This window comes from Pocillopora damicornis, chromosome 12 (assembly GCF_964200805.1).
Source record: "Pocillopora damicornis chromosome 12, jaPocDami1.2, whole genome shotgun sequence".
NCBI lineage: Eukaryota > Metazoa > Cnidaria > Anthozoa > Scleractinia > Pocilloporidae > Pocillopora > Pocillopora damicornis.
The window spans coordinates 14,782,119-14,806,485 of NC_142681.1; the positions used below are offsets into that span (position 1 = coordinate 14,782,119).

General features: G+C 40.7%; 1 protein-coding gene across 1 annotated transcript; it reads right to left on the reverse strand.

Annotated features, from left to right (window-relative positions):
- Window positions 1-16,281: 16,281 nt before the first annotated feature.
- Window positions 16,282-23,989, reverse strand: LOC149036665 (ATP-binding cassette subfamily C member 4-like). The gene is made up of 6 exons (XM_089189074.1): window positions 23,459-23,989; window positions 22,349-22,731; window positions 20,553-21,901; window positions 19,431-20,001; window positions 17,921-18,057; window positions 16,282-17,478 (listed from the first exon to the last, which is right to left on the reverse strand). Exons 1-6 carry the CDS (start codon window positions 23,987-23,989, stop codon window positions 16,610-16,612), a joined length of 3,840 nt encoding a protein of 1,279 aa, XP_089045200.1. The 3' UTR covers window positions 16,282-16,609.
- Between the last annotated feature and the right edge of the window lie 378 nt (window positions 23,990-24,367).

Genomic DNA, 24,367 nt, shown 5'->3' on the forward strand with positions numbered 1-24,367 from the left:
TTTTAGTCAGACACTTCACACTTTATTATTTCACACTGTTTACAGAAAAAAATAACATAACATGATTTACAATGATATAGAAAAAATACAAACAGAAATTAACTAGAAAAAAGAATATTTCATCCTGAACAGTGACCAATGAGCTTTCGAACTGGTTACTGTCATGTGTAGATTTTAGTTGGGGTTAGCCGCATGTTAAGTATAATTTAAATTAATAGTTACATTAAAGACAATATTGTTATCGTAAGAGAAGAAAGACATACATAAATGCAAGTTAGAATAAAAGGAAAACTGCATATTGTGAAGCAGTATCTTATATCGCTAACAGTTAAACTATATGGTCAGTTCTGAGGACTCAATAAGAATCTTTTATAACGCTTTTTGAATAGCATGTATGGAAAACGTTTAAATTCAGGTGGTACTGATTCCCAGATTTTTATTGCAGAGAATTTAAATATATCTGTTAGAGCATATGAAAGAGCATTTATCAGTCTGGATAAAAATATCGTGGGAAAGAAGTTGGAATTTTTGCGCTGAGCCGAGATAAAAAAGTTGCATATTTCCGGTCATGACGGTAGCGTCAAAGTGGGTGTCAAACAAAATTGTATTGAAAAAAATCGTTACCTGCTTTGTTCTCGTTTAGATCAAAGGGTTTATCTAAATATGTGAAGCAAGAAAAAACCCTCAAACTCGAATTTTGTGAAAAGACGAGCTCAGCAATTTGTGCCAGTTTTGATATTCGGTGTTGATAAAAAACTAGCGTTTGAGCGCTGAAGCGATTTTCGCTTAGAAAAAAATTATTTTGCTATACTTACAAATACCAAGGTGGTCTCGATTACTTTTAGACTTACGTAGATTCCTGGGCAAAGTTTGAAAGAAATCGATTTTTCGACCCGAAACACACCGGACCGTTTTTAGAGAGACTGCGTCTTAAATGTGGAGCCTGCAAAGTTGGCTTGCTCTTGGTAAGTTTATCATCATTAACATTTTGTTGAAGAGCCCTCGCCATAATGAAAATTATCGTCGCAGGCATTAATCAAAGGGATGAATTAGCGCTTAAAGTTACGGGTCTTCCAAGTGCTTGGTTTCTAATTTGTACATTGAATTCACTTCACACTCAAGGTGCATCCCAGCGTTAGGGAGTACAATGATGTCTATGGTGTCACGGGGAAACCTTAGGAAAAGCGTTGGTTGAATTACAATCGCTCTCATGGAAAGCAGTGATACGTCTTGAGGCTCATGTCACTTTTGAGGAACGTTTTTGTTTTATGCGAGGTTAAGAGTCTCGAATCAGTGCAAGTCAAGTTAAGTGCGATTGAAATTAAGGTCCAGTTTACTCTACTCTTAGAAAACTTTGAGCAGGACATCAGACTTTTACTGAATGATTTGTCAAACTTATTTAGAGCGAAAGAATCGATGGCGCAGAACTATTCAGACAACAAATAAAGTCGAAAATTTGAATAAAAACCATTAATTGATGTCATACTGCGGTCCATTCTTCATTGGACAAAATTTCCAGACAACATTTCCAAATTATTTGTATACGAAAAAACTGAACGAATGTTTTCCGCTCACAGCAACGTTCGTCAACGGCGGTAGACAGATTTGAGTGAACCCTAATCATGGGCATACAAAGAGCTTAATTAAACCGCCAAAAAATTGAAAGAGCATTGAAGTTATCTTTTTCACTAGCTCGGAGAATTTGTCCACCAAAACACCAAGTTAATTTTTAGAAACGCTTGACACTTGAAAATTAAGTCATTGTCTGCGACATTTGCCCATCCAGTGGGTCGCATGACCAGGGAAAACACAAAGAAATTTTTTTACACAGGAGTAGCACCAAGAGCCTTAAGGCTTTTCGAGTCATAGACTACGTTTTCGAGCTCAGTGCTTTCGAGGTCTGAGTTTTCAAGGTTTGCTTTTTTCAACGTCTAACAGAAGTCAATGGGACGCCAGCAGGTAGTCGGAGATTTAATGAGGTTGCGTAAAATAAAATCAGGGGTGATGTGTTTCAGGGAAATCCGAGTAATCCTAACCATCTGAAATTGCTTCAAATCGGGCTGCGGAGCGAGCGTACAACACAGAAAATAAAACAGTTTTATAATAAGTTGGTACATTATTCAGAGAAAAAAATGAAATTGACTGAGAATAGGAAACCACGGAAAGCACAGTGACATTTGGAGCGAGTGTGATAAACAGAACTTGCAAATCTCGCAAGATGCATGTAGCTTATAGCCTCCCTAAAATTACCGCACTTACAAGCGGCATCCTTACGAGTCCCAAACGTGAAAAAGATCGAGTCAATCAGCTCTCGGAACCTACGACATGCTGGCATTAATTTGTTCCGATTTTAGTTCTTGGCTTACCCTGTCTGCCGTGAGTGCCAGATGTTTTTCATGCGCGGTTTCCAGTTTCGGTTAGTCTTGACCCGCGCGAAAAGCCTGTGGAAAGGAGCGCCGTTCATTCGATGGAGGGTGTTTACCAGTTAATGTTTCAAATCGATCGAAGGCTCAAGTATTTTCAGAAATTATTGATTGTAGGTGGTTTTAGGTGGTTTTAAATGGTTTTAGGTGGTTTTAGGTCACCCATATTTTAGTGCTTACGCTTCTCGAGACCGTGTCCGGCTACCGGGCATTAATCATAGCGTTTTCGAAAAGTTCCTTCTTCAACTCGTTTCTCTCCCCAGAGTTTTGAAATTTATTTTGAAAGTGCGCTTTCAAAACTTTCAAAATAAGTCCCCTTTAATTCAGCGTGGTGAAGACAGGACTCTTGGGAAATTTTGTGATCCTCTCGTTTCAAAATACGATATCTGTCTTATTATACAGGAACATCGTTTAGTCGATTTTTCTTTTCTATATTTAGAATTCTCTCAAAACCTATTCGCTCGTGCAATAGATATGGCTTGCAAATAGTAAGGAACGGCAATATTACTAATGTCTTGGTGAATTCCTGTTTAATGAGACAAAGTTGCAAGGTAAGCTAGATAGAGTTGCAGCTTCCTTAAATTGTTATCGCACGACCACTTGCAAACGTAATACTTTTTACACGAAATTGTCAGTACGATTCCATCCACATAGATTTTAATTACAAGGTCGATTACAGGCTGTGTTGACATTTTTTATATGTATAGTTTCGCTAAAAGCTTTGATTGAGTGGGCTAGATCACAGGAGATGTCGTGATAAAACGCAGACTGCAGACCGTGAAGACCGTGCAGAATGTGCAGACCGTGCAGACCGTACAAACCGTGCAAACCGCGCTCTGTTGGCTCGAGAATTTCGACTGTTACGTTTTGTGAGACACTGACGAGTTCATTCATGACCTATCACGCAATCCACTTCGATAGGTATCCAATTTTTACAGTATTATGCGGTTATTTTCAACCTAAGAAAAAAATGACGTTTTCTCGCGTATGAAATTTTATTTTACGTTTCGGCGGCCGTTAAACGACCAATGAAACCTATTCGGTGTCTGTGGCTTCTCAGGTCAAAAGTGATTCGAACTCGTGGTCCAAGGTGAAGAAATAGAAGACCAGGTGTCGACGCAGGAAACAGAAAAGTTCAATGTTTGCACTTTATATTAACAAAAAATCAAAAATTCTGGTCCGCTCTTCTCCTGGTAATGTTCGCGTTGATTGGTTACAATTATTGATTTTTTGACCATTCTGTTTTAGGCTACATAATTTTAGGCTATATAAAAGTCATGAGGTTCTACAAAACACCATAACTTATTGGATTTTATGCAAGTTTACAATCCTTAGAAGACAACTTGGTTCTGGAATACTGGAACAACATGCGGAGACGTTTGACAATTGCGTTGAACATGCTAATAACGGCTAACTATTTTGTAGGTCTGAAGTGATGGCATCAAAAGGCGGTTACAGGAAAATCTCTGGTAATGAAGATAAAAATTTCAGTTTTGGATCTTTTCCTTGTTTTTTTGGTCATCATCATTTTGATGGGGAATATATTGTCTACAACTTCTCACCTTCTCTTTCCACTGTTTCTCGGGTATCTTGTTTCTAAGCTTATGTCAACTGAAGCAGAAAATACTTATCAGCTCTACGCCTGCGCATTAGCTATGTGCCTCAATGGTTTGATCGGTGGTCTTGGTATGCACCAGCAAGACTACAGATGTGAAATATTGGGGATCAAAATAGCAAGCGCCCTGAGGGGACTGGCGTACCACAAGGTAGGCACGATCTTAAGGCTCGCACCTTTTACACATTTAAAGAAAATTCGGTAGAGGTTTCGCTGCTGTCGTCTCGAAACACAGTCACGGTTATCTTAATGCCGGAGATTTAAATCGTATGCTTTATGGAACAAACTTCTTCTCTTATGTCTAATCTGTACTCTCTTTCAGACGCAGATGCTAATACTAAGCTGCGCTTGGGCACAGCTACAGTGTCCGATCAGCGAATTTCCCTAATGAATCAAGTAGTTTCGGGGATCGGCACGGTCAAAATGCATGCGTAGGAGGACGAATATGGACAAAAGATAAAACATATGAGAAGGTAAGGTAAATTATCATTTTTATTCAGAAGTAGGCTCCAACAACTAGCATTATATATTCCCGTAATTGTTGACCCAAATTATTAAAAACTCGAAAATAGATAACCACATATCGTACTGGGAGATTTGTTAGCTAGGCCGTTTAAACATGCCCTCCCCCCCCCCCCCCAAGAAAAAGGTCTAATCTCTTTACCAGTACTGATCAGTAGCCCATTTTATAACCGGAGGACTGGCCGGTCGATTAAACAATCTCAGTATATACTTAGTCGATAATGTTAAAATGAGGAAGGGTGCGCTTGCTACCCACTCACCTCGTTGATATTTCAAACTAGAGAGAACACTGACGACGAGTCGGTTCGACAGAATGCCCACATAACTTATGATAACCCTTTATCTTCAGAAATGAAATCAGCGTCATTTCGAGGAGGGCAGCCATTCAGTCAAGCATCGATGCCTTGTCATATAGTGCAACGCCACTGACCACACTGGTGTCAGTAATTACTATGGTGCTTACAGGGCAGACCCTCACGCCCGCCAATATTTTTACTCTCCTGTCGTTTATGGGTGTTTTAAAAGTGAGTGGCATGTTGAATATGACTCCTGGTTTAATGTTAACGTATGACGCCTACGTTTCACTCGGAAGAATCGAAGAATTCCTTCTTTTGGAAAATCTGTTGGAAGCCTCGGAGAATGGTGAAAGCAACGAGCCCCCACAAAAAGCGAAAAGTACCTCAAGTGACCAAAGTCGCAGTTACTTGAGAAAAGAAGAGGGAAATATTAGGAATGTTTCCCTGTCTCGTGAAGCAACAGAATTTGGGCCTACTATACTATGTGTGTCAAGTTTAAGCTGCGCAAAAACGCATCGTGAAGATGAGTTTATTCTTCAGGATATCAACTTCTTTGCACCTTTAAAGAGTTTAACCGTCGTCACTGGCCCGGTTGGAAGTGGGAAGTCTACTCTTCTCTTAGCGATCACTGGTGAAATTTCGAACGGCAGTGGGACGATTGATTATGAAGGTGCCGTCATTTACTTGCCTCAAAACACTTGGGTGTTCTCGGGAACGATAAAAGAAAACATTCTGTTGGCTAGCCTTACGAGGAGTCTAAGTACAAAAGAATAATCAACGTCTGTGTTCTGAAAGAAGACTTTCAGCGGTTACCTGATGGTGACCAAACAGCTGTTGGAGAACGCGGCGATGTTCTGAGTGGAGGACAACAGGCGAAAGTAAGTTTAGCTCATGCAGTTTATGCTGACGGAGATATTTATCTATTGGATGATCCACTAAATGCTGTCGATTTTAAAGTTGGCCAACACATCTTTAACAAGTGCATCAAAGATCTACTAGGCAATGAAATCGTTCTGTTTGCCTCTCATCAGCAAAAGCACATCGAAAATGCTGAAATTCGGGCTTATGGATTCCTCCTACTTTTTCTAAAGTGCGCTGAGCGTCTTCACGATAAAATGGTTGTGGCCATTTTACAAGCACTTGTCCTGTTCTTTGATTCAAACCCAGTAGGAAGAATCCTAAATCGCTTCTCCAATGATGATGGCTGCGTAGATGAGTTGTTAGCCAAAACATTCCTGGGGGCAATGCAGAGCCTTTGCATTGCCGCCAGGAATGTTTTTGGAATGATAGTAACTATAAAAACACGCGCAAACCAGACAGGCGAAGACAAATAGATAAGTCTTGTTCTTCTGATCCTCTGGGCTTAGCTTTGCAAGAAACGAGAGTCACAAGTCTGGAGCAGCTATGATGGCTGAAAGAGATAAGATCAAGGCGTGGTGGTTGAAAAGTATTTCTATATGATCATTCAGTTAAACATTATAAGATTTATTGGGCCTAGACACAACTCGCTTTGGTTAGCTACTTTCGTTTGTATCTTGGAGATGTTTATGTAAGTATCACAGAATAGATGTCACGGAGTAGATGAGGCAGTCAACCATGTTACACACAAATATTGTTAGAAAACTGCATTCTGTCTCAGAAAATTAGTCAGAAACGTGTTTTTTGGCCTTTTTTAGGCGAGTGCAGGCAAGTGCAAGGGAAACACAAAGAGCAAGGCTTCAGCTCTTCCTTTCGCGCGTGACTCGCCATTCACGTTCGACTCGCACTTACCTCGCGCTTGTACGAGCAAGTGAGATATCGGGAACATGGTCAGAATTTTGTGAAGCGTCTCTCAACTCTACCATCTAATCTAAAAGCAAAGCGTATTGTTGGTTAAAAGCATAGCCATTGCGAAATGATTTGCACGAAATAGAATAAAAGAAATGTAGAAAAAAGATTCCTGTCTTCCCTTTTAGGGCCTGACCCAAGGTTTGAAACTCACCCTAACAACAAGTTTACCTTGAGTAATGAGACTTAAACCAACCATTCCAGTTATCAACAAAGGATGTGCTCCACTTCTGAAATAGTCCCAATAAAGCCTGGATGTCGCAACTCCGATTGCACGATCCTCCTTTGCCATCTCCAAACTCCTCGCTTCATCGGGCACAGCATATGTTCTATAGCACTTTTCAACATCATTGTGTTCCTCCTTATCTTCCCAGGAGAGTGGCCAAGATAAGACTGTTTTGTCCTTCAGAGCTGCCTTATAGAGCGGGTCAACAGTTCAACTAATTACACCTTTTTCGTGCAGCGCAGTAAAGCGTCCCTTGTCGAGGACACGCCCTTTGTACAACACAATCACTTGATCAGCATTTTCCATGTGCTTTTGCTGATGAGAGGCAAATAGAACCATTTTATCGCCTAGTAGATCTCTGATGCACTTGTTAAAGATGTGTTGGCCAACTTTAAAATCAACAGCACTCAGTGGATCATCCAATTGATAAATATCTCCGTCAGCATAAACTGCATGAGCTAAACTTACTTTCGCCTGTTGTCCTCCACTCACAACCTCGCTGCGTTCTCCAAAAACTGTTTGGTCACCATCAGGTAACCGCTGAAAGTCTTCTCTCAGAGCACAGACGTCGATTGTTCTTTTGTACTAAGACTCCTCGTAGGGCTGGCCAAACAGAATGTTTTCTTTTATCGTTCCCTAGAACACCCAAGCAGTCTGAGGCAAGTAAACGATAGCACCTTCATAATCAATCGTCCCACTGGCGTTCGAAATTTCATCAGTGATCGCTGAGAGAAGAGTAGACTTCCCACTTCCAACCGGGCCAGTGATGACTGTTAAACTCTTTAAAGGTGCAAAGAAGTTGATATCCTGAAGAATAAACTCATCTTCACGATGCGTTTTTGCGCAGCTTAAACTTGACACACATAGTATAGTAGGCCCTAATTCTGTTGCTTCACGAGACAGGGAAACATTCCTAATATTTCCCTCTTCTTTTCTCAAGTAACTGCAACTTTGGTCACTTGAGGTACTTTTCGCTTTTTGTGGGGGCTCGTTGCTTTCACCACTCTCCGAGGCTTCCAACAGATTTTCCAAAAGAAGGAATTCTTCGATTCTTCCGAGTGAAACGTAGGCGTCATACGTTAACATTAAACCAGGAGTCATATTCAACATGCCACTCACTTTTAAAACACCCATAAACGACAGGAGAGTAAAAATATTGGCGGGCGTGAGGGTCTGCCCTGTAAGCACCATAGTAATTACTGACACCAGTGTGGCCAGTGGCGTTGCACTGTATGACAAGGCATCGATGCTTGACTGAATGGCTGCCCTCCTCGAAATGACGCTGATTTCATTTCTGAAGATAAAGGGTTATCATAAGTTATGTGGGCATTCTGTCGAACCGACTCGTCGTCAGTGTTCTCTCTAGTTTGACACATCAACGAGGTGAGCGGGTAGCAAGCGCACCCTTCCTCATTTTAACACTATCGACTAAGTATATACTGAGATTGTTTAATCGACCGGCCAGTCCTCCGGTTATGAAATGGGCTACTGATCAGTACTGGTAAAGAGATTAGACCTTTTTTTTGAGGGGGGGGGGGAGGGCATGTTTAAACGGCCTAGCTAACAAATCTCCCAGTACGATATGTGGTTATCTATTTCCGAGTTTTTAATAATTTGGGTCAACAATTACGGGAATATATAATGCTAGTTGTTGGAGCCTACTTCTGAATAAAAATGATAATTTACCTCACCTTCTTATATGTTTTATCTTTTGTCCATATTCGTCCTCCTACGCATGCATTTTGACCGTGCCGATCCCCGAAACTACTTGATTCATTAGGGAGATTCGCTGATCGGACACTGTAGCTGTGCCCAAGCGCAGCTTAGTATTAGCATCTGCGTCTGAAAGAGAGTACAGATTAGACATAAGAGAAGAAGTTTGTTCCATAAACCATACGATTTAAATCTCCGGTATAAAGATAACCGTGACTGCGTTTCGAGACGACAGCATCGAAACTTCTACCGAATTTTCTTTAAATGTGTAAAAAGTGCGACAACTCCGGCACCGTTTTAAGTCTCGCTCAGAAGCGCGGCTGTATATGTTATGGTTTCTGTGGCCTACTTCTACGTTAACGGCAGGCTAAATAACTGTTTGTTCCTTCGAATCTTTTGTTGGTGAGCAGGATTGCTCACTCTCGTATAGGCTGCAACTGGCGATGATGTTTAATTAGTCTCTCCTTCCGGGTCTCCACGTAGCATAGGTCGATTGAAATTGATAAGATTTCTAGAAAAAAATCATTCTTTATCGGATAGATAAACGTGTTCAAGTTTGTTCGGCTTAATTTGGAGTGTTAAGGGCATTGGAGAAATCGGTTGAGCCTTAAGATCGTGCCTACCTTGTGGTAAGCCAGTCCCCTCAGGGCGATTTCACATCTGTAGTCTTGCTGGTGCATACCAAGACCACCGATGAAACCATTGAGAGATATAGCTAATGCGCAGGCGTAGAGCTGATAAGTATTCCCTGCCTCAGTTGACATAAGCTTAGAAACAAGATACCCGAGAAACAGTGGAAAGAGAAGGCGAGAAGTTGTACACAATATATTCCCCATCAAAATGATGATGACATCTTTGACAGAAAGCATATCAAACACGCTTTTCCAAAGTCTGGGCCTTTTCCCATTCATCTTTCAGTCATGTTTCTCGCTCTCCCAGATCTTCTGAAGCTTGTCGGTGACAAAACGGCCAGAGTTCTCGTCTGAGAGGGGTAAAAAGTCATTTTGATCTAAAGGTCTTTGGCTGCCCTCCTTAAGGACTCCGTTCATCTAACGAAAAAAAAGGGAAAGATCCAAAACTGAAATTTTTCTCTTCATCACCAGAGATTTTCCTGTAACCGCCTTTTGATGCCATCACTTCAGACCTACAAAATAGTTAGCCGTTATTAGCATGTTCAACGCAATTGTCAAACGTCTCCGCATGTTGTTCCAGAATTCCAGAACCAAGTTGCCTTCTAAGGATTGTAAACTCACATAAAATCCAATAAGTTATGGTGTTTTGTAGAACCTCATGACTTTTATATAGCCTAAAATTATGTAGCCTAAAACAGAATGGTCAAAAAATCAATAATTGTAACCAATCAACGCGAATATTACCAGGAGAAGAGCGGACCAGAATTTTTGATTTTTTGTTAATATAAAGTGCAAACATTGAACTTTTCTGTTTCCTGCGTCGACGCCTGGTCTTCTATTTCTTCTCCTTGGACCACAAGTTCGAATCACTTTTTGACCTGAGAAGCCACAGACACCGAATAGGTTTCATTGGTCGTTTAACGTCCACCGAAACGTAAAATAAAATTCCATTAGCGAGAAAACGTCATTTTTTTCTTACGCTGAAAAAAACCGCATAATACTGTAAAAATTGGATACCTATCGAAGTGGATTGCGTGATAGGTCATGAATGAACTCGTCAGTGTCTCACAAAACGTAACAGTCGAAATTCTCGAGCCAACAGAGCGCGGTTTGCACGGTTTGTACGGTATGCACGGTCTGCACGGTCTGCACGGTCTGCACGGTCTGCACGGTCTGCACAGTCTGCACGGTCTGCACGGTCTGCACGGTCTGCACGGTCTTCACGGTCTGCAGCCTGCGTTTTAACACGACATCTCCTGTGATCTAGCCCACTCAATCAAAGCTTTTAGCGAAACTATACATATACAAAATGTCAACACAGCCCGTAATCGACGTTGTAGTTAAAATCTATATGGATGGAATGGAACTGACAATTTCGTGTAAAAAGTATTACGTTTGCAAGTGGCCGTGCGATAACAATTTGAGGAAGCTGCAACTCTATCTAGCTTACCTTGCAACTTTGTCTCATTAAACAGGAATTCACCAAGACACCAGTAATACTGACGTTCCTTGCTATTTGCAAGCCATATCTATTGCACGAGCGAATAGGTTTTGAGAGAATTCTAAATAGAGAAAAGAAAAATCGACTAAACGATGTTCCTGTATAATAAGACAGATATCGTATTTTGAAACGAGCGGATCACAAAATTTCCCAAGAGTCCTGGCTTCACCACGTTGAATTAAAGGGGACTTATTTTGAAAGTTTTGAAAGCGCACTTTCAAAATAAATTTCAAAACTCTGGGGACAGAAACGAGTTGAAAACGGAAATTTCGAAAACGCTATGACTAAATGCCCGGTAGCCGGACACGGTCTCGAGAAGCGTAAGCACTAAAATATGGATGACTTAGAACCACCTAAAACCACCTACAATCAATAATTTCTGAAAATACTTGAGCCTTCGATCGATTTGAAACATTAACTCAATAACTGGTAAGCGCCCTCCATCAAAAGAACGGCGCTCCTTTCCACAGGCTTTTCGCGCGGGTCAAGACTAACCGAAACTGGAAACCGCGCATGAAAAACCTCTGGCACTCACGGTAGACAGGGTAAGCCAAGAACTAGAATCGGAACAAATTAATGCCAGCATGTCGTAGGTTCCGAGAGCTGATTGACTCGATCCGCGCCATCGATTCTTTCGCTCTAAATAAGTTTGACAAATCATTCAGTAAAAGTCTGATGTCCTGCTCAAAGTTTTCTAAGAGTAGAGTAAACTGGACCTTAATTTCAATCGCACTTAACTTGACTTGCACTGATTCGAGACTCTTAACCTCGCATAAAACAAAAACGTTCCTCAAAAGTGACATGAGCCTCAAGACGTATCACTGCTTTCCATGAGAGCGATTGTAAATCAATCAACGCTTTTCCTAAGGTTTCCTCGTCATACCATAGACATCATTGTACTCCCTAACGCTGGGATGCACCTTGAGTGTGAAGTGAATTCAATGTACAAATTAGAAACCAAGCACTTGGAAGACCCGTAACTTTAAGCGCTAATTCATCCCTTTGATTAATGCCTGCGACGATAATTTTCATTATGGCGAGGGCTCTTCAACAAAATGTTAATGATGATAAACTTACCAAGAGCAAGCCAACTGTGCAGGCTCCGCATGTAAGACGCAGTCTCTCTAAAAACGGTCCGGTGTGTTTCGGGTCGAAAAATCGATTTCTTTCAAACTTTGCCCAGGAATCTACGTAAGTCTAAAAGTAATCGAAACCACCTTGGTTTTTGTAAGTATGACAAAATGATTTTTTTCTAAGCGAAAATCGCTTCAGCGCTCAAACGCTAGTTTTTTGATCAACACCGAATATCAAAACTGGCACAAATTGCCGAGCTCGTCTTTTCACAAAATTCGAGTTTGAGGGTTTTTTCTTGCTTCGTATATTTAGATAAACCCTTTGGTCTTAATGAGAACAAAGCACGTAACGGTTTTTTTTTCAATGCAATTTTGTTTGACACCTACTTTGACGCTACCGTCATGACCGGAAATATACAACTTTTTATCTCGGCTCAGCGCAAAACTCCAACTTCTTTCCCACGATATTTTTATCCAGACTGATAAATGCTCTTTAATATGCTTAAACAGATATATTATACCTTATTTATCCATACTAAAACTATGGTCTTGCCAGCTGGGGTGCTGCTTACAAAACTAGATTGAATAAAATCTGCGGTAAGCAGAATAGATGTATACGAAGCATGTTCTTTCCTCATGGCAGAAAACATGTCAACCCCTATTATAATCTTCTTGGAATCTTGAAACTTGAAAATATTTACAGACTAAAAGTATTACTTTTTACATATAAACTTAAGAATGACAAAAGTAACACCCCAGCTGTACTACTCAATATTCTCACACCTGCATCAGAGATTCACAATACCAGGTATGTTACGAATCAAAACTTCTTTAAGCCATCAGTACGCACTAATTATGGTATGTCTACATTTAAATTCTCTGCAATAAAAATCTGGGAATCTGTACCACCTGAATTTAAACGTTTTCCATACATGCTATTCAAAAAGCGGTATAAAAGATTCTTACTGAGTACTCAAAACTGACCATAGTTTAACCGTTAGCTATATGAGATACTGCTTCACAATATGCATTTCTCCTTTATTCTAACTTGCATTTATGTATGTCTTTCTTCTCTTACGATATCAATGTCCTCTTTAGTGTAACTATTAATTTAAATTATACTTGACATGCGGCTAACCCCAACTCATATCTACACATGACAGTAACCAACTCGAAAGCTCATTGGCTACTGTGGTCACTGTACACGATGAAATATTCTTTCTTCTAGTTAATTTCTGTTTGTATTTTTTTCTATATCATTGTAAATCATGTTATGTTAAGTTATTTTTTTCTGTAAACAGTGTGAAATAATAAAGTGTGAAGTGTGAAGTGTCTGACTAAAATAGGGTAGAAGAGCATGGAAATATAAAAACATGTTGTGGTTTCGGCGAACTTTTAGAATAGCCGGCCATCAAGTTGCGTGCCTTATCGAAAATTCGACCTTACAATGCACATGGAGCGGTTTAAAAATAAACGAAACTTATACGGCCAACTTATGTTCAGCGAGTGATTTGAGTCCAAAAAATCTTTTTTTAAAACTCGTAATGGGATAAAACATCATTAAGTAACGAAAAATCTTTATCTCCATCTAGAAAAGTACAGCCGCCAAAAGTTGACTCTTAGCTCTAGGCGACCTTTTGTTTCGTTTATCACTCAATTAACGAGGAAGAGGAAAAAACTTCAGAGGTAGTATAGCTATGACGAGATTCCGGTTTATTCAGAATAAAACTAAGTCGAAGTTTTCGTATTCGGGGTACTTAAAGTGAAGTCCTTTCCAGTTGATGCAAGTGACATGTAATCAAATAATATTTTACCACGCGAACTAATTTATCTTAGGGTCCTTTCTTCTGAATTAATGAAACATCACGAAGTCGCCAGAAATAAAATATTGGATGAAAACCCAAAAAAAACATGGTGGACCTTTTTCCTATCACGATAAGACTTCTGAGTACCGCCGTCAGGTCGCAAAGTAGTGTTGATAACTCGGTAACTTAACTCATGCGTCACACAACGTCAGGTTTGTTAGTAGTAACCATTAGCGTATTGAACTATGTTATTTAAGTTCCTTCTTGATCCTTCGTCCACGTCGATAAACCACAAGTTTCCAAATAGTCGTCTACGATTTACGATTTGACCAGAACATATAGTAAATCAACCAGGTATAACAGTTCGAAAGACTTCAAAGTATACCAGACTTGGTTTTTCTTTTTCCCGCAATTTGTTCACGCACCCATTGAGAAAAAATCTCCGGCAACATTTTAGACAAATTTCAAGACCCTGAAATATGGCAGGCTTTAGATGATGTGCTACTGAGAGACTTTTTCGAGACACTTGAGGTCAAGCTGGATCACGAACTGCTAGAACATGGCGCTGTTGTCAGTGTTGTAGAGCGCAGTTAATTTGCTTGGCTCGTGTGCTGCCACAGTGGAGTAAAATCGTCGTCTTGGACGAGCCAACTGCGCATGTCGACCCAGACACAAAGCAGACAATTTGGAATGTAGTGCGGGACAAACTGAAGGAGTCCACTTTCATCTCTATAGCCCACCGTTGAACTCGATAAAAGACTGCCAGAATATTTTGGTCTTGAAAGATGGAAAAGTTAAAGGATTTGACAAATTTGTTTCAATAATGAACACTAAGTGAGATGCAGCCTAAAGTTGAAATACCTCGATTGTCACGTAGGTCTGATCCTGCACAGCTTTATATGCTATAAAGTTTGTAACCTTCTCTAGAGCTCTATTTCTGCACCTCGTGGAAAAAAATGACATTGAATGTTTTTGCTCGGTTTTGGCTCCAATGCACTCCTATGCATCTTTAAAATCTCTCTCGCTGTCATGTTTCAGGGTGTCACGCAACGTCCATTTTGCCGTGAGTCTGTTCAGTAATAGATCACAGATGAAGTCATAATGTTATAAAAACAGAAAAACCTGCGCACTAGGCGCAAGCGTGTGTGTCACTGATGTTCCAACTGCTCTATGACATCCTCTGTGATCTTTTAAGGAACAGAGCCACCGTACCGTAGTTTACATTAATTTTGCTTTATGTAATCGATATTAAGTTGGTTTTTTCATCTTTTAAAAAAGGCAATATGTTTGGTGTGAAAGATCCTGTCCTTCGTGAACTCCATTCGTGTGTGGCTTACAAGTTTTTATGTGCGGGCTGTAATACCTGCTATGTAGGGGAAACCTCTCGACATTTATCCACACGCGTACGTAAGCACTTGGTCAGTGATACGGCTTGTCACATTTTCAGCCATCTACACAATTCTCCACAATTTCGCACTCTTTGTTCTGATGAGTGTTTTAATATCCTAAATCAGGCTTCCACAACTTTTCAGCTTAAAATCAAAGAAACTATCCATATTCAATGGGAGAAACCTCCTCTTAATCACCAACTTTATCATGTTAATTTAAAACTTTCCTTGTAAATGCATACATTGATCTGTTACTATTGTTTGTTATTGTTTGCATTTTGTTACGCACTTTAAATTCAACTTTTTTTAATTTCAAAAGTGTCGTTCATTATCTTAAATTTGTTCCATATCTGCTTCTATCCAGACCTTTTGGCAAAGTTAGACGGGTCTCAAGAGCAAACAGCCCCATGTCACGCATCGGCGTTGTCGTCAACAAAATGATGTAAATTAATGGTGAAAGGATCATTGTAAATTATTTCGTGGTTTTGCTTAAGGTTTTTAGATGAAAAAAAAACTTTTGAAAGATATTGTTGCTGATGAGCATGAGCCATGCCAAAGCATGGCGCATGCGAAAGATCATTTGTTGAAAGGTGGGAAGTGGGTAGGTAAATCTTGCACAATTTTGAGTGCCTACAGATGTAATATATAAGTTTCCAGGGAGAAAGCATGTGATCTCCACACTCTGTAAGAACGCTGGAATTACAATCGCAAACAATATGATGGCGTGCTCTTTTGAGGACAACTGAATAAGTGACACAAAGCTCGCTGTTCGAAGGGGGGTGGGGTGTGGTGTGGTGGGGTAAGGGGGAAAGGTCTGCTGGAGCCTTTGAACTCCCCTTTGAGGTATTATGTTTGGGAGAGACTGTAACAGTTATTTATCTTACATGGACTCAAACTAATCTGTGCCGTTATCTCATAGCCCTGTATCTCCTCTCATTCTTTCCGCTTGTCCGAGAACATCTAAATTTATACCCAACGTGAATTAGTGTTGACATGCTCATCCAGGGAGATTTAAATTTACGCCTAAAGTGAATGTTGATATGACAACCTGTTACTCTCTGATATCGGACTCTAAATCTGCACATAGCTAAGCTGCTGAGCAGTTTCCTATTTCTGAATAAACTGCTCTCTTGTCTCTTGTGTGCATTGCGTTGGGTGGTAAATGGCGCACGTAAGTCGTTCTCAGGGCATCTCCTTTGGTTTTTTACTTATGATCAGCTGGGGAACAGACGGATAAGTGACGCCCACACGAGCAAAATTTTGCTTTATTTATTACAGAGGACGTCATAGAGCAGTAGGAACATCAGTAACTGACTTCATCTGTGATCTATCACTGAACAGACTTACGGCAAAATGGAGCTTGCGTAACATCCCGAAAAATGACAGCGACAGAGATTTTAAAGATGCATAGCAGTATATAGAAGCCAAAACCGTGCAACTAACCCTAACCCTAACCCTAAGCAAATGTCATTCTTTCCACGATGTGCAGAATTAGAGCTCTGGAGAAGATTATAAACTGTATAACATCTAAACCTCTGCAGGATCAGACTTGCGAGAAAATCGAGGTATTTCAACCTTAGACCGCATCTCACTTTATGTTCATAACTGAATCAAATTTGTCAAATCCCATAACTTTTCCATCTTTTAAGACCAAAATCTTCTGGCACTCTTTTATCGTGTTCAAACGGTGAGCTATAGTGATGACAGTGGAGTCCTTCAGTTTGTCCCGCACTACATTCCAAATCGTCTGCTCTGTGTCTGGGTCAACATGTGCAGTTGGCTCGTCCAAGACGACGATTTTACTTCGCTGTAGCAGCACACGAGCCAAGCAAATTAACTGCTGCTCTCCAACACTGACATTAGCGCCATGTTCCAGCAGTTCGTGATCCAGTTTGGCCTCAAGTCTCTCGACAAAATCTTTCAGTTGCACGTCCTCTAAAGCTTGCCATAATTCAGCGTCTTGAAACTTGTCAAAAATGTCTAGATTTTTCCTCAATGATCCGCTAAAAAGAACAGGACTTTGGCCAAGAACCGAGATACCTCGTCGAGCTTGTTGGAGACCTATGTCTTTAATTGGAACATTGTCAATGATTATCTCTCCATCAGCATCAGGCATGCGCATAAGAGCTGCTAAGAAAGATGACTTCCCAGCTCCCGTACGGCCGACAATTCCAATCTTTGCTCCTCCTTTGATGCTAAGATTGATGTTCTTTAGCACTTGAGGTCCTCCCGAATAGTACGTCAGTGATACATCTCTCAACACAATACTTCCTCTCCGAGGCCAGTCCTGTGGAGGTGTTCGTTCTTCCTCGTATCCAGGCTCACGGTCAAGTTTGATGTAGGTCATGACTCGCTCAACTGACGTCATGTAGTTTTCCACTTCAGAGGCTTTTCTAACAGCGTATTGAGTAGAGTTCAGAGTTTGGATGACGTAAACAAGAGCGAGACCAGCGTAAGCTGAAAAGAACAATTAGACCTTGAATTTATAAATTCCGGACTAGTTTTCTCTTGATGGCTCAAAATATAGAACGAAAACTTAGCAAGGCTAGGTTACTTAGCCTGGTCCAGGCAGTCACCTAATGGGAGGGAATTAGTAAAGCATCTCTTTTACATCTTCCTCAGTGTCGTTGTTTTGACTCCAAGCTAAGTAGGTGCAGAAGAGTTATCAACTCAAGTTTCCCGTTTTGGATCATAAAACACACTTGAACGTTTCCTCAGCACCTAAGCCACCCAAGTGACTCTCACGTTTCTGTCGTGTACAGCACCCGTTGATAATAAGAGTGCACGTATTTTCACTTCTATTTTTTTATGTAGTAGTTCATGTTGTGTTAATACACGGCTATAGATTCTTAATCTTCATAGAAAGACTCAAAATCGTTACTAAGAATCTTGAGCTTACCGGCATCTTGAGATACCAAGATTGCAGCCAGAGCAACTGCACCGACTAGCAAAGAAGCGAGACAATCCAAACGTGCACCGAGCCACCTACCGCTGGCCATCACCATGACGTACGCCTGATTATGAACATCTTGATATCTGAGGGGGCGAGTTTTAATCATAAGTTTTAATAATTGAGTGATTTTTTTGGTTGACTGTTGACAATAAACCGGATTTTATGAGCTTTGTATTACTTTGCTAAGTCATTGGTCCAGCAAACTTGCTCAAAACCAGCCACCTATTAGTTGAACGTGTTTGTCAACGTTCAATGCCGTTTCCTTGTTTTTATGTTAAGTCCTATTTCACTACTTCTGATCTTTTCTTTCGTTATAACTGGCTTGTTATTATCAAATTGTATCTTTTTTACGATAATCATTCCAAAAAACACTTCAAGGAGATTACATCGGGTCCACACACTGAAGTGAGACCAGTGTCTTCTTTGGCCTGACAATGTAACGGAGACAAATTCCGCCCGACACACTACCCTCTTAAAAAGACGTTACTCTCCAAGAAACATCCACAAGCTTCTAGCTAAGTACCCAAAAGATCACTTCCGTAACCAGATCTGAATCTTAGGTATACTCCATTCGTCTAGATGAAGAGAGAGCCGCTAGAGCCGAATTTTCTAACGATGTGGATACTTTCCCATTAAAAATGGTAAATTCTCCAAAAGGTATAACATTTGTCAGAAGGAGAAGACGAGTTACGATTGTCTGCATTTCCTTTTAAACTCAATAGGACTTAGTGGAATCCATTTTGGTCTGTAGTCATACGTAGTCATTAACAAAATCGGATGCAAAGCGGGAGTCTGAGTATGATTGAAGACAGAATTGGACGACATGAAGTTCTCTAACCAAATTGATCAACAATTGGAAAAAATTAGAAAAAAAACTAGACTTTAGTCATGCGTAAAAAATGCATAATACATAAAAAACTCCGCGAAATGTGCGACGACGGCGCGCGCATACACTTACACGCAGGTATGACTTGTCAACTGTCCTATTACACTATCTAATTACACGCATGACACTTACACTCTCTTGTCAGAGCTCAAATCGGGCTGGTGATAACCAATCACGTTCGATAAATTTGTTACAGTTTTGATTAATCGTGAAATTTCGGGGCCACGCGATCTTGTTGATGGACCGATCGTATAATGGGTCTGTTTAAATCATGTCAGAAGAACGAAAACCACACAGAGCAATTACTGTTGTCTTACCACTAGTAATGCCTTTATTTCTCTTTCGGATAGCTTCGTTTCGTGACCGTGCCTCGTATACGAAAAGGTCCACTTGCTGACTAGTGTCTCAGCACATACCACAAAGGATTACAAAAGACGCGTGATGCAATTGCGTGTATTGCCGGTAAATAAAAAATAAACAGCTGACAGAAAATGATCAATTATGACTCATTTGGGGCCTGTGCATTCATTGGCTCTGGCACAACACACTACATCAATGTCTCTAACATACCTGTAAAATGTATCCACAAAATCTGTCTGTTTTCCTCTGGTACGAATCGTATTTAGTCCTATCAAGGTCTCCGAAAAATGAGCCAACACTGGGCTTCGGGATATCGACTCTAACCTCTTAAGTTCTCTGGCAGTCTTCAAGTAATAATTGGATAATAAAACAACCAGCACGGAGATTGGAACAACAAGAAACATCAGCCAGACATTTGTAACAACTGTTACCAGAATTTGGGAAAATATCACCAAGAGCCTCTGCATTTCCGCCAGGCATGTTTTTGGTAACAACTCATCAACGCAGCCAATATCATTGGAGAAGCGATTTAGGATTCTTCCCACTGGATTTGAATCAAAGAACAGGACTGGTGCTTGTAAAATGGTCACAACCATTTTATCGTGAAGACGTTCGGCGCACTTTAGAGAAACTAGGAGGAATCCATAAGCCCGAATGATGGTAAATATAAAACACACGCCAACCAAACAGGCGAAGACAGATATATAAGTCTTGTTATTCTGATCCTCAGGGTTTAGCCTTGCAAGAAACGAGAGCCACAAGTCTGGAGCAGCTATGATGGCTGAAAGAAATAAGATCAACATGCGGTGGTTGAAAAGTATTTCTATATGATCATTCAGTTGAACAGTGTAAGATTTATTGGGCCCAGGCACAACTCTCCAGGGTTAGCTATTTACGTTTGTATCTTGGGAATGTTTATGTAAGCACCACAACGTCACAGAATAGACGAAGCAGTCAACCATGTTACATATAAATATTGTTAGAAAACTGCATTCGGTCTCAGAAAGTTAGTTAGAAACGAGTTTTCTTATATTTTCGGGCGAGTGGAGGCGAGTGCAAGACAAACGCGAGGAGCAAGACACCAGTTCTTCCTTCCGCGCGTCGATCGCCATTCACGTTCCACTCACGCTTGCCTTGAAACATGGTCGAAATTTGTGCAGTGTCTCTTACCTCTACTATCTAATCTAAAAACAACGCGTATTGTTGGTTAAAAGCATAGCCATTGTAAAATGATTTGCACGAAATAGAATGAAAGAAATATCGAAAAAGGTTGCTGTATTCCCTGTTAGGGCCTGACCCAAGGTTTGTGACTCACTTAAACAATAAGTTTACCTTGTGTAATGAGACTTAAACCAACCATTCCAGTTATCATCAAAGGATGTGCTCCACTTCTGAAATAGTCCCAATAAAGCCTGGATGTCACAACTCCGATTGTACGATCCTCCTTTGCTATCACCAAACTCCTCGCTTTATTGGGCAGAGGATGTATTTTTTGGCACTTTTCAACACCATCGTGTTTCTCCTTATCTTCCCAACGGAACGGCTGAGATGAGTCTGTTTTGTCCTTCGGAGCTGCTTTATAGAGCGGGTCAACAGTTGAGCTGATTACACCCTTGTCGTGCAGCTCAGTAAAGCGTCCCTTGTCGAGGACATGCCCTTTGTACAACACAATCACTTGATCAGCATTTTCCATGTGCTGTTGCTGATGAGAGGCTAACAGAACGATTTTATTGCCTAAAAGATCTTTGACGCACTTGGTAAAGATGTGTTGGCCAACTTCAACATCGACAGCACTCAGTGGATCATCTAATAGATAAATGTCTCCGTCAGCATAAACTGCACGAGCTAAACTTACTCTCGCCTGTTGTCCTCCACTCAGAACCTCGCCGCGTTCTCCAACAACTGTTTGGTCACCATCAGGTAACCGCTTAAAGTCTTCTTTCAGAGCGCAGACGTCGATTATTCTTTCGTACTTGGACTCCTCGAGGGGCTGGCCGAATAATATATTTTCTTTTATCGTTCCCGAGAACACCCAAGCAGTCTGAGGCAAGTAAATGAAAGAACCTTGATGATCAATCGTCCCACTAGCGTTCGAAGTTTCACCAGCGATCACAGCGAGAAGAGTAGACTTCCCACTTCCAACCGGGCCGGTAATGACTGTTAAACTCTTTGAAGGTGCAAAGAAATTGATATCCTGAAGAATAAACTCATCTTTACAATGCGTTTTCGCGCAGCTCAAATTTGACACACATAACATAGTAGGGTTAAATACTGTTGCTTCACAAGAGAGGAAAACTTTCTCCGTATTTTCCTCTTCTTTTTCCAAGTAACTGCGACTTTGGTTACTTGAGGTACTTTTCGCTTTTTTGGGCGGCTCACTGCTTTCACCACTCTCTGAGGCTTCCAACAGATTTTCCGACAGGAGGAGTTCTTCGATTCTTCCGAGCGAAACGAAGGCGTCATACGTTACCATTAAACCAGATGTCATATTCACCATGCCACTCGATCTTAAAACACCCATAAATGACAGCAGCATAAAAGCATTGGCGGGTGTGAGTGTCTGGGCTGTGAGCACCATAGTAGTTACTGACACCAGAGTGGCCATTAGCGTTGCACTGTATGACAAGGCATCGATACTTGACTGAATGGGTGCCCTCTTCGAAATGACGCTGATTTCATTTCTGAAGATGAAAGGTTATCATAAGTTATGTGGGTATTCTGTCGAGTCGACCCGTCCTCAGTGTCCTCTCTAATTTGAAATATTATCGAGGTGAGCGGGCGTCAAGCGCACCCTTCCTCATCGTTCACTTCTTTGTGAAAGTGCGTCTTTTGCGACCCCACGACAGCGTATGAAAAGTAATACCAACCAAAGACAAGTTAGACTCAATGAGATGTTCTACCGATATCTACTCAGTATATACTAATATTGTTTAACTGATCGGCCAGTCCTTCGGTTATGAAATGGGTGACATGAGACACTTACTCTTTGTGAAAAGAGGCATTTTGATTGGCTCGTACAGATGTCCAAAGAATTTCCGAGTTTTTGCTAATTTGGGTGAACAATTATGGGATTAAATAAAGCGAGTTGTTTAAGCTTACTTCTGGTCAAAAATGATCATTTGCCTTACCTTCTTACATGTTTTATCCTTTGTCCATATTCGTCTTCCCACGCATGCATTTTGATTGCGCGGATGCCGGAAACTACTTGATTCATTAAAGAGATTCGCTGATCGGACACTGTAGCTGTGCGCAAGCGCAGCTTAGCATTAGTGTAGGACAAGACGGCATAGTATGGCATGAGACTACACAAGAGGAACACACCCGTAACAGCCTGCCAACCAATCAAATTGTAGATAAGGAATATTGCCCCTGCATAATCTGGGACTACGAAAGCGGCTGAGAAAAAATACTTGACTGTCTCCTCTTCCATTCTTTTAACATCATTGGATATTAGATCGAATAACCGTCCTGCAGTGAATTTCAGTAACGTCTGCTTGCTGAGTAGAAGCGTCTGAAAGAGAGTACAGATTAGACATTAAAGAAGATGCACGTTCAATAAAACATCTGGTTTTTATATCCTGCATAAAGATATCTGCGACTGCGTTTCGAGACGAGAGTAGCCAAACCTCTACCAAATTATTTTTGAATGTGGGAAAAGAGTGACAACCCAGGCTCCATCTTTAATCTCGTTCAGAAGCGCGGCCGTGTACTGTAGCCTACTTCCCCGTTAACTGCTGGTTAAACAACTGTTTGTTTCTTCGATTGTTCGGAAGCGATAACGGAAATTTCTTAAATGCAATTAAAACTTAAAAAAAAAAAAAAACAAGCGATAACGAATATCTCCCAAATGCGACTAAAACTGCGAAAACACACGCTAGAAATCATACACGTAACTCACTTACGAACTGATTAACGTTAAATGTCTCAGCGCGCGCGCGCTAATTGCACGACACGCCACTCCGGTACTTTCCTCTTAACATCGATTCTTTTTTTGGTGAGCAGGATTGCTTGCTTTCGCAGAAACAGCAACTAACGATATGTTTAATAACCCTCTCTTCTTGGGTCTCCACGTGGCATAAGCCAGTTGCAATCAAACAGATTTCTAGAGAAAAATAATTCTTTATCGGATAGATAAACGTGTTCAAGTTTGTTCGGCTTAATTTAGAGTGTTTAGGGTATTAGAAAAATCGGTTGAGCCTTGAAAAAATGCATAGAATACTCTTTAGGATCGTGCCTACCTTTTGGTACACCAGTCCCCTCAGGGCGCTTGCTATTTTGATCCCCAATATTTCACATCTGTAGTCGTGCTGGTGCATACCAAGACCACCGATCAAACCAATAAGACACAAAACTAATACGCAGGCGTAGAGCTGATAAGTATTCTCTGCCTCGGTTGACATAAGACTAGAAACAAGATACCCGAGAAACAGTGGAAAGAGAAGGCGAGAGGTTGTACACAATATATTCCCCGTCAAAATGATGATAACATCTTTGGCAGACAGCATATAAAACATGCTTTTCCAAAGTTTGGGCCTTTTCCCATTTATTTTGCAATGATGTTTCTCGCTTTCCCAGCTTTTTCGAAGCTTGTCGGTGACAAAACGGCCAGAGTTCTCCTCTGACAAGGGTAAAAAGTCATTTTGATCCAAAGGTCTTTGACTGCCCTCTTTAAGGACTCCGTTCATCCAACAAAAAAAAAGTGAAGATACAAAACTGACTTTTTTATCTTCATCACCAGAGATTCTCCAGTAACCGCCCTTTGGTGCCATCACTTGAGACCTACAAAATACTTAGCCATTATTAGCATGTTCAACACAATTGTCAAATGTCTTTGCGTGTTGTTCCAGGATTGAAGAACCAACTTGCCTCCTAAGAGTTGTAAACTCACATAAAATCAAATAAGTCACGGTGTTTTGTAGAGCCTCATAACTTTTATATAGCCTAAAATGATATAGCCTAAAACAAAATGGTAAATGATCAAGATATATGCCCGTCATTAAATAAGCTTTGTGCTCAAAGAGTGTCGAGTTTTCCTTTCGCTACTTTTTATGAAAGTTTAATTTTCTTGGCATAGTTAGCGTGACTACCCTAGTTTTTGTTTAAAATTTTGCGCGGGATATTTGCGCACGCGGCCGGCCAAAATTGAT

Bases quoted from the DNA above. Each gene is read 5' to 3' on its own strand.
- LOC149036665 (XM_089189074.1), bottom strand. From the start codon at position 23,989: ATGGCACCAAAGGGCGGTTACTGGAGAATCTCTGGTGATGAAGATAAA. The intron at 22,732-23,458 runs GTAGGCACGATC...ACTCTCTTTCAG, and splicing joins GGGGACTGGTGTACCAAAAG to ACGCTTCTACTCAGCAAGCA. The intron at 17,479-17,920 runs GTAAGCTCAAGA...TGTTCTTTTCAG, and splicing joins CTTGGTATCTCAAGATGCCG to CTTACGCTGGTCTCGCTCTT.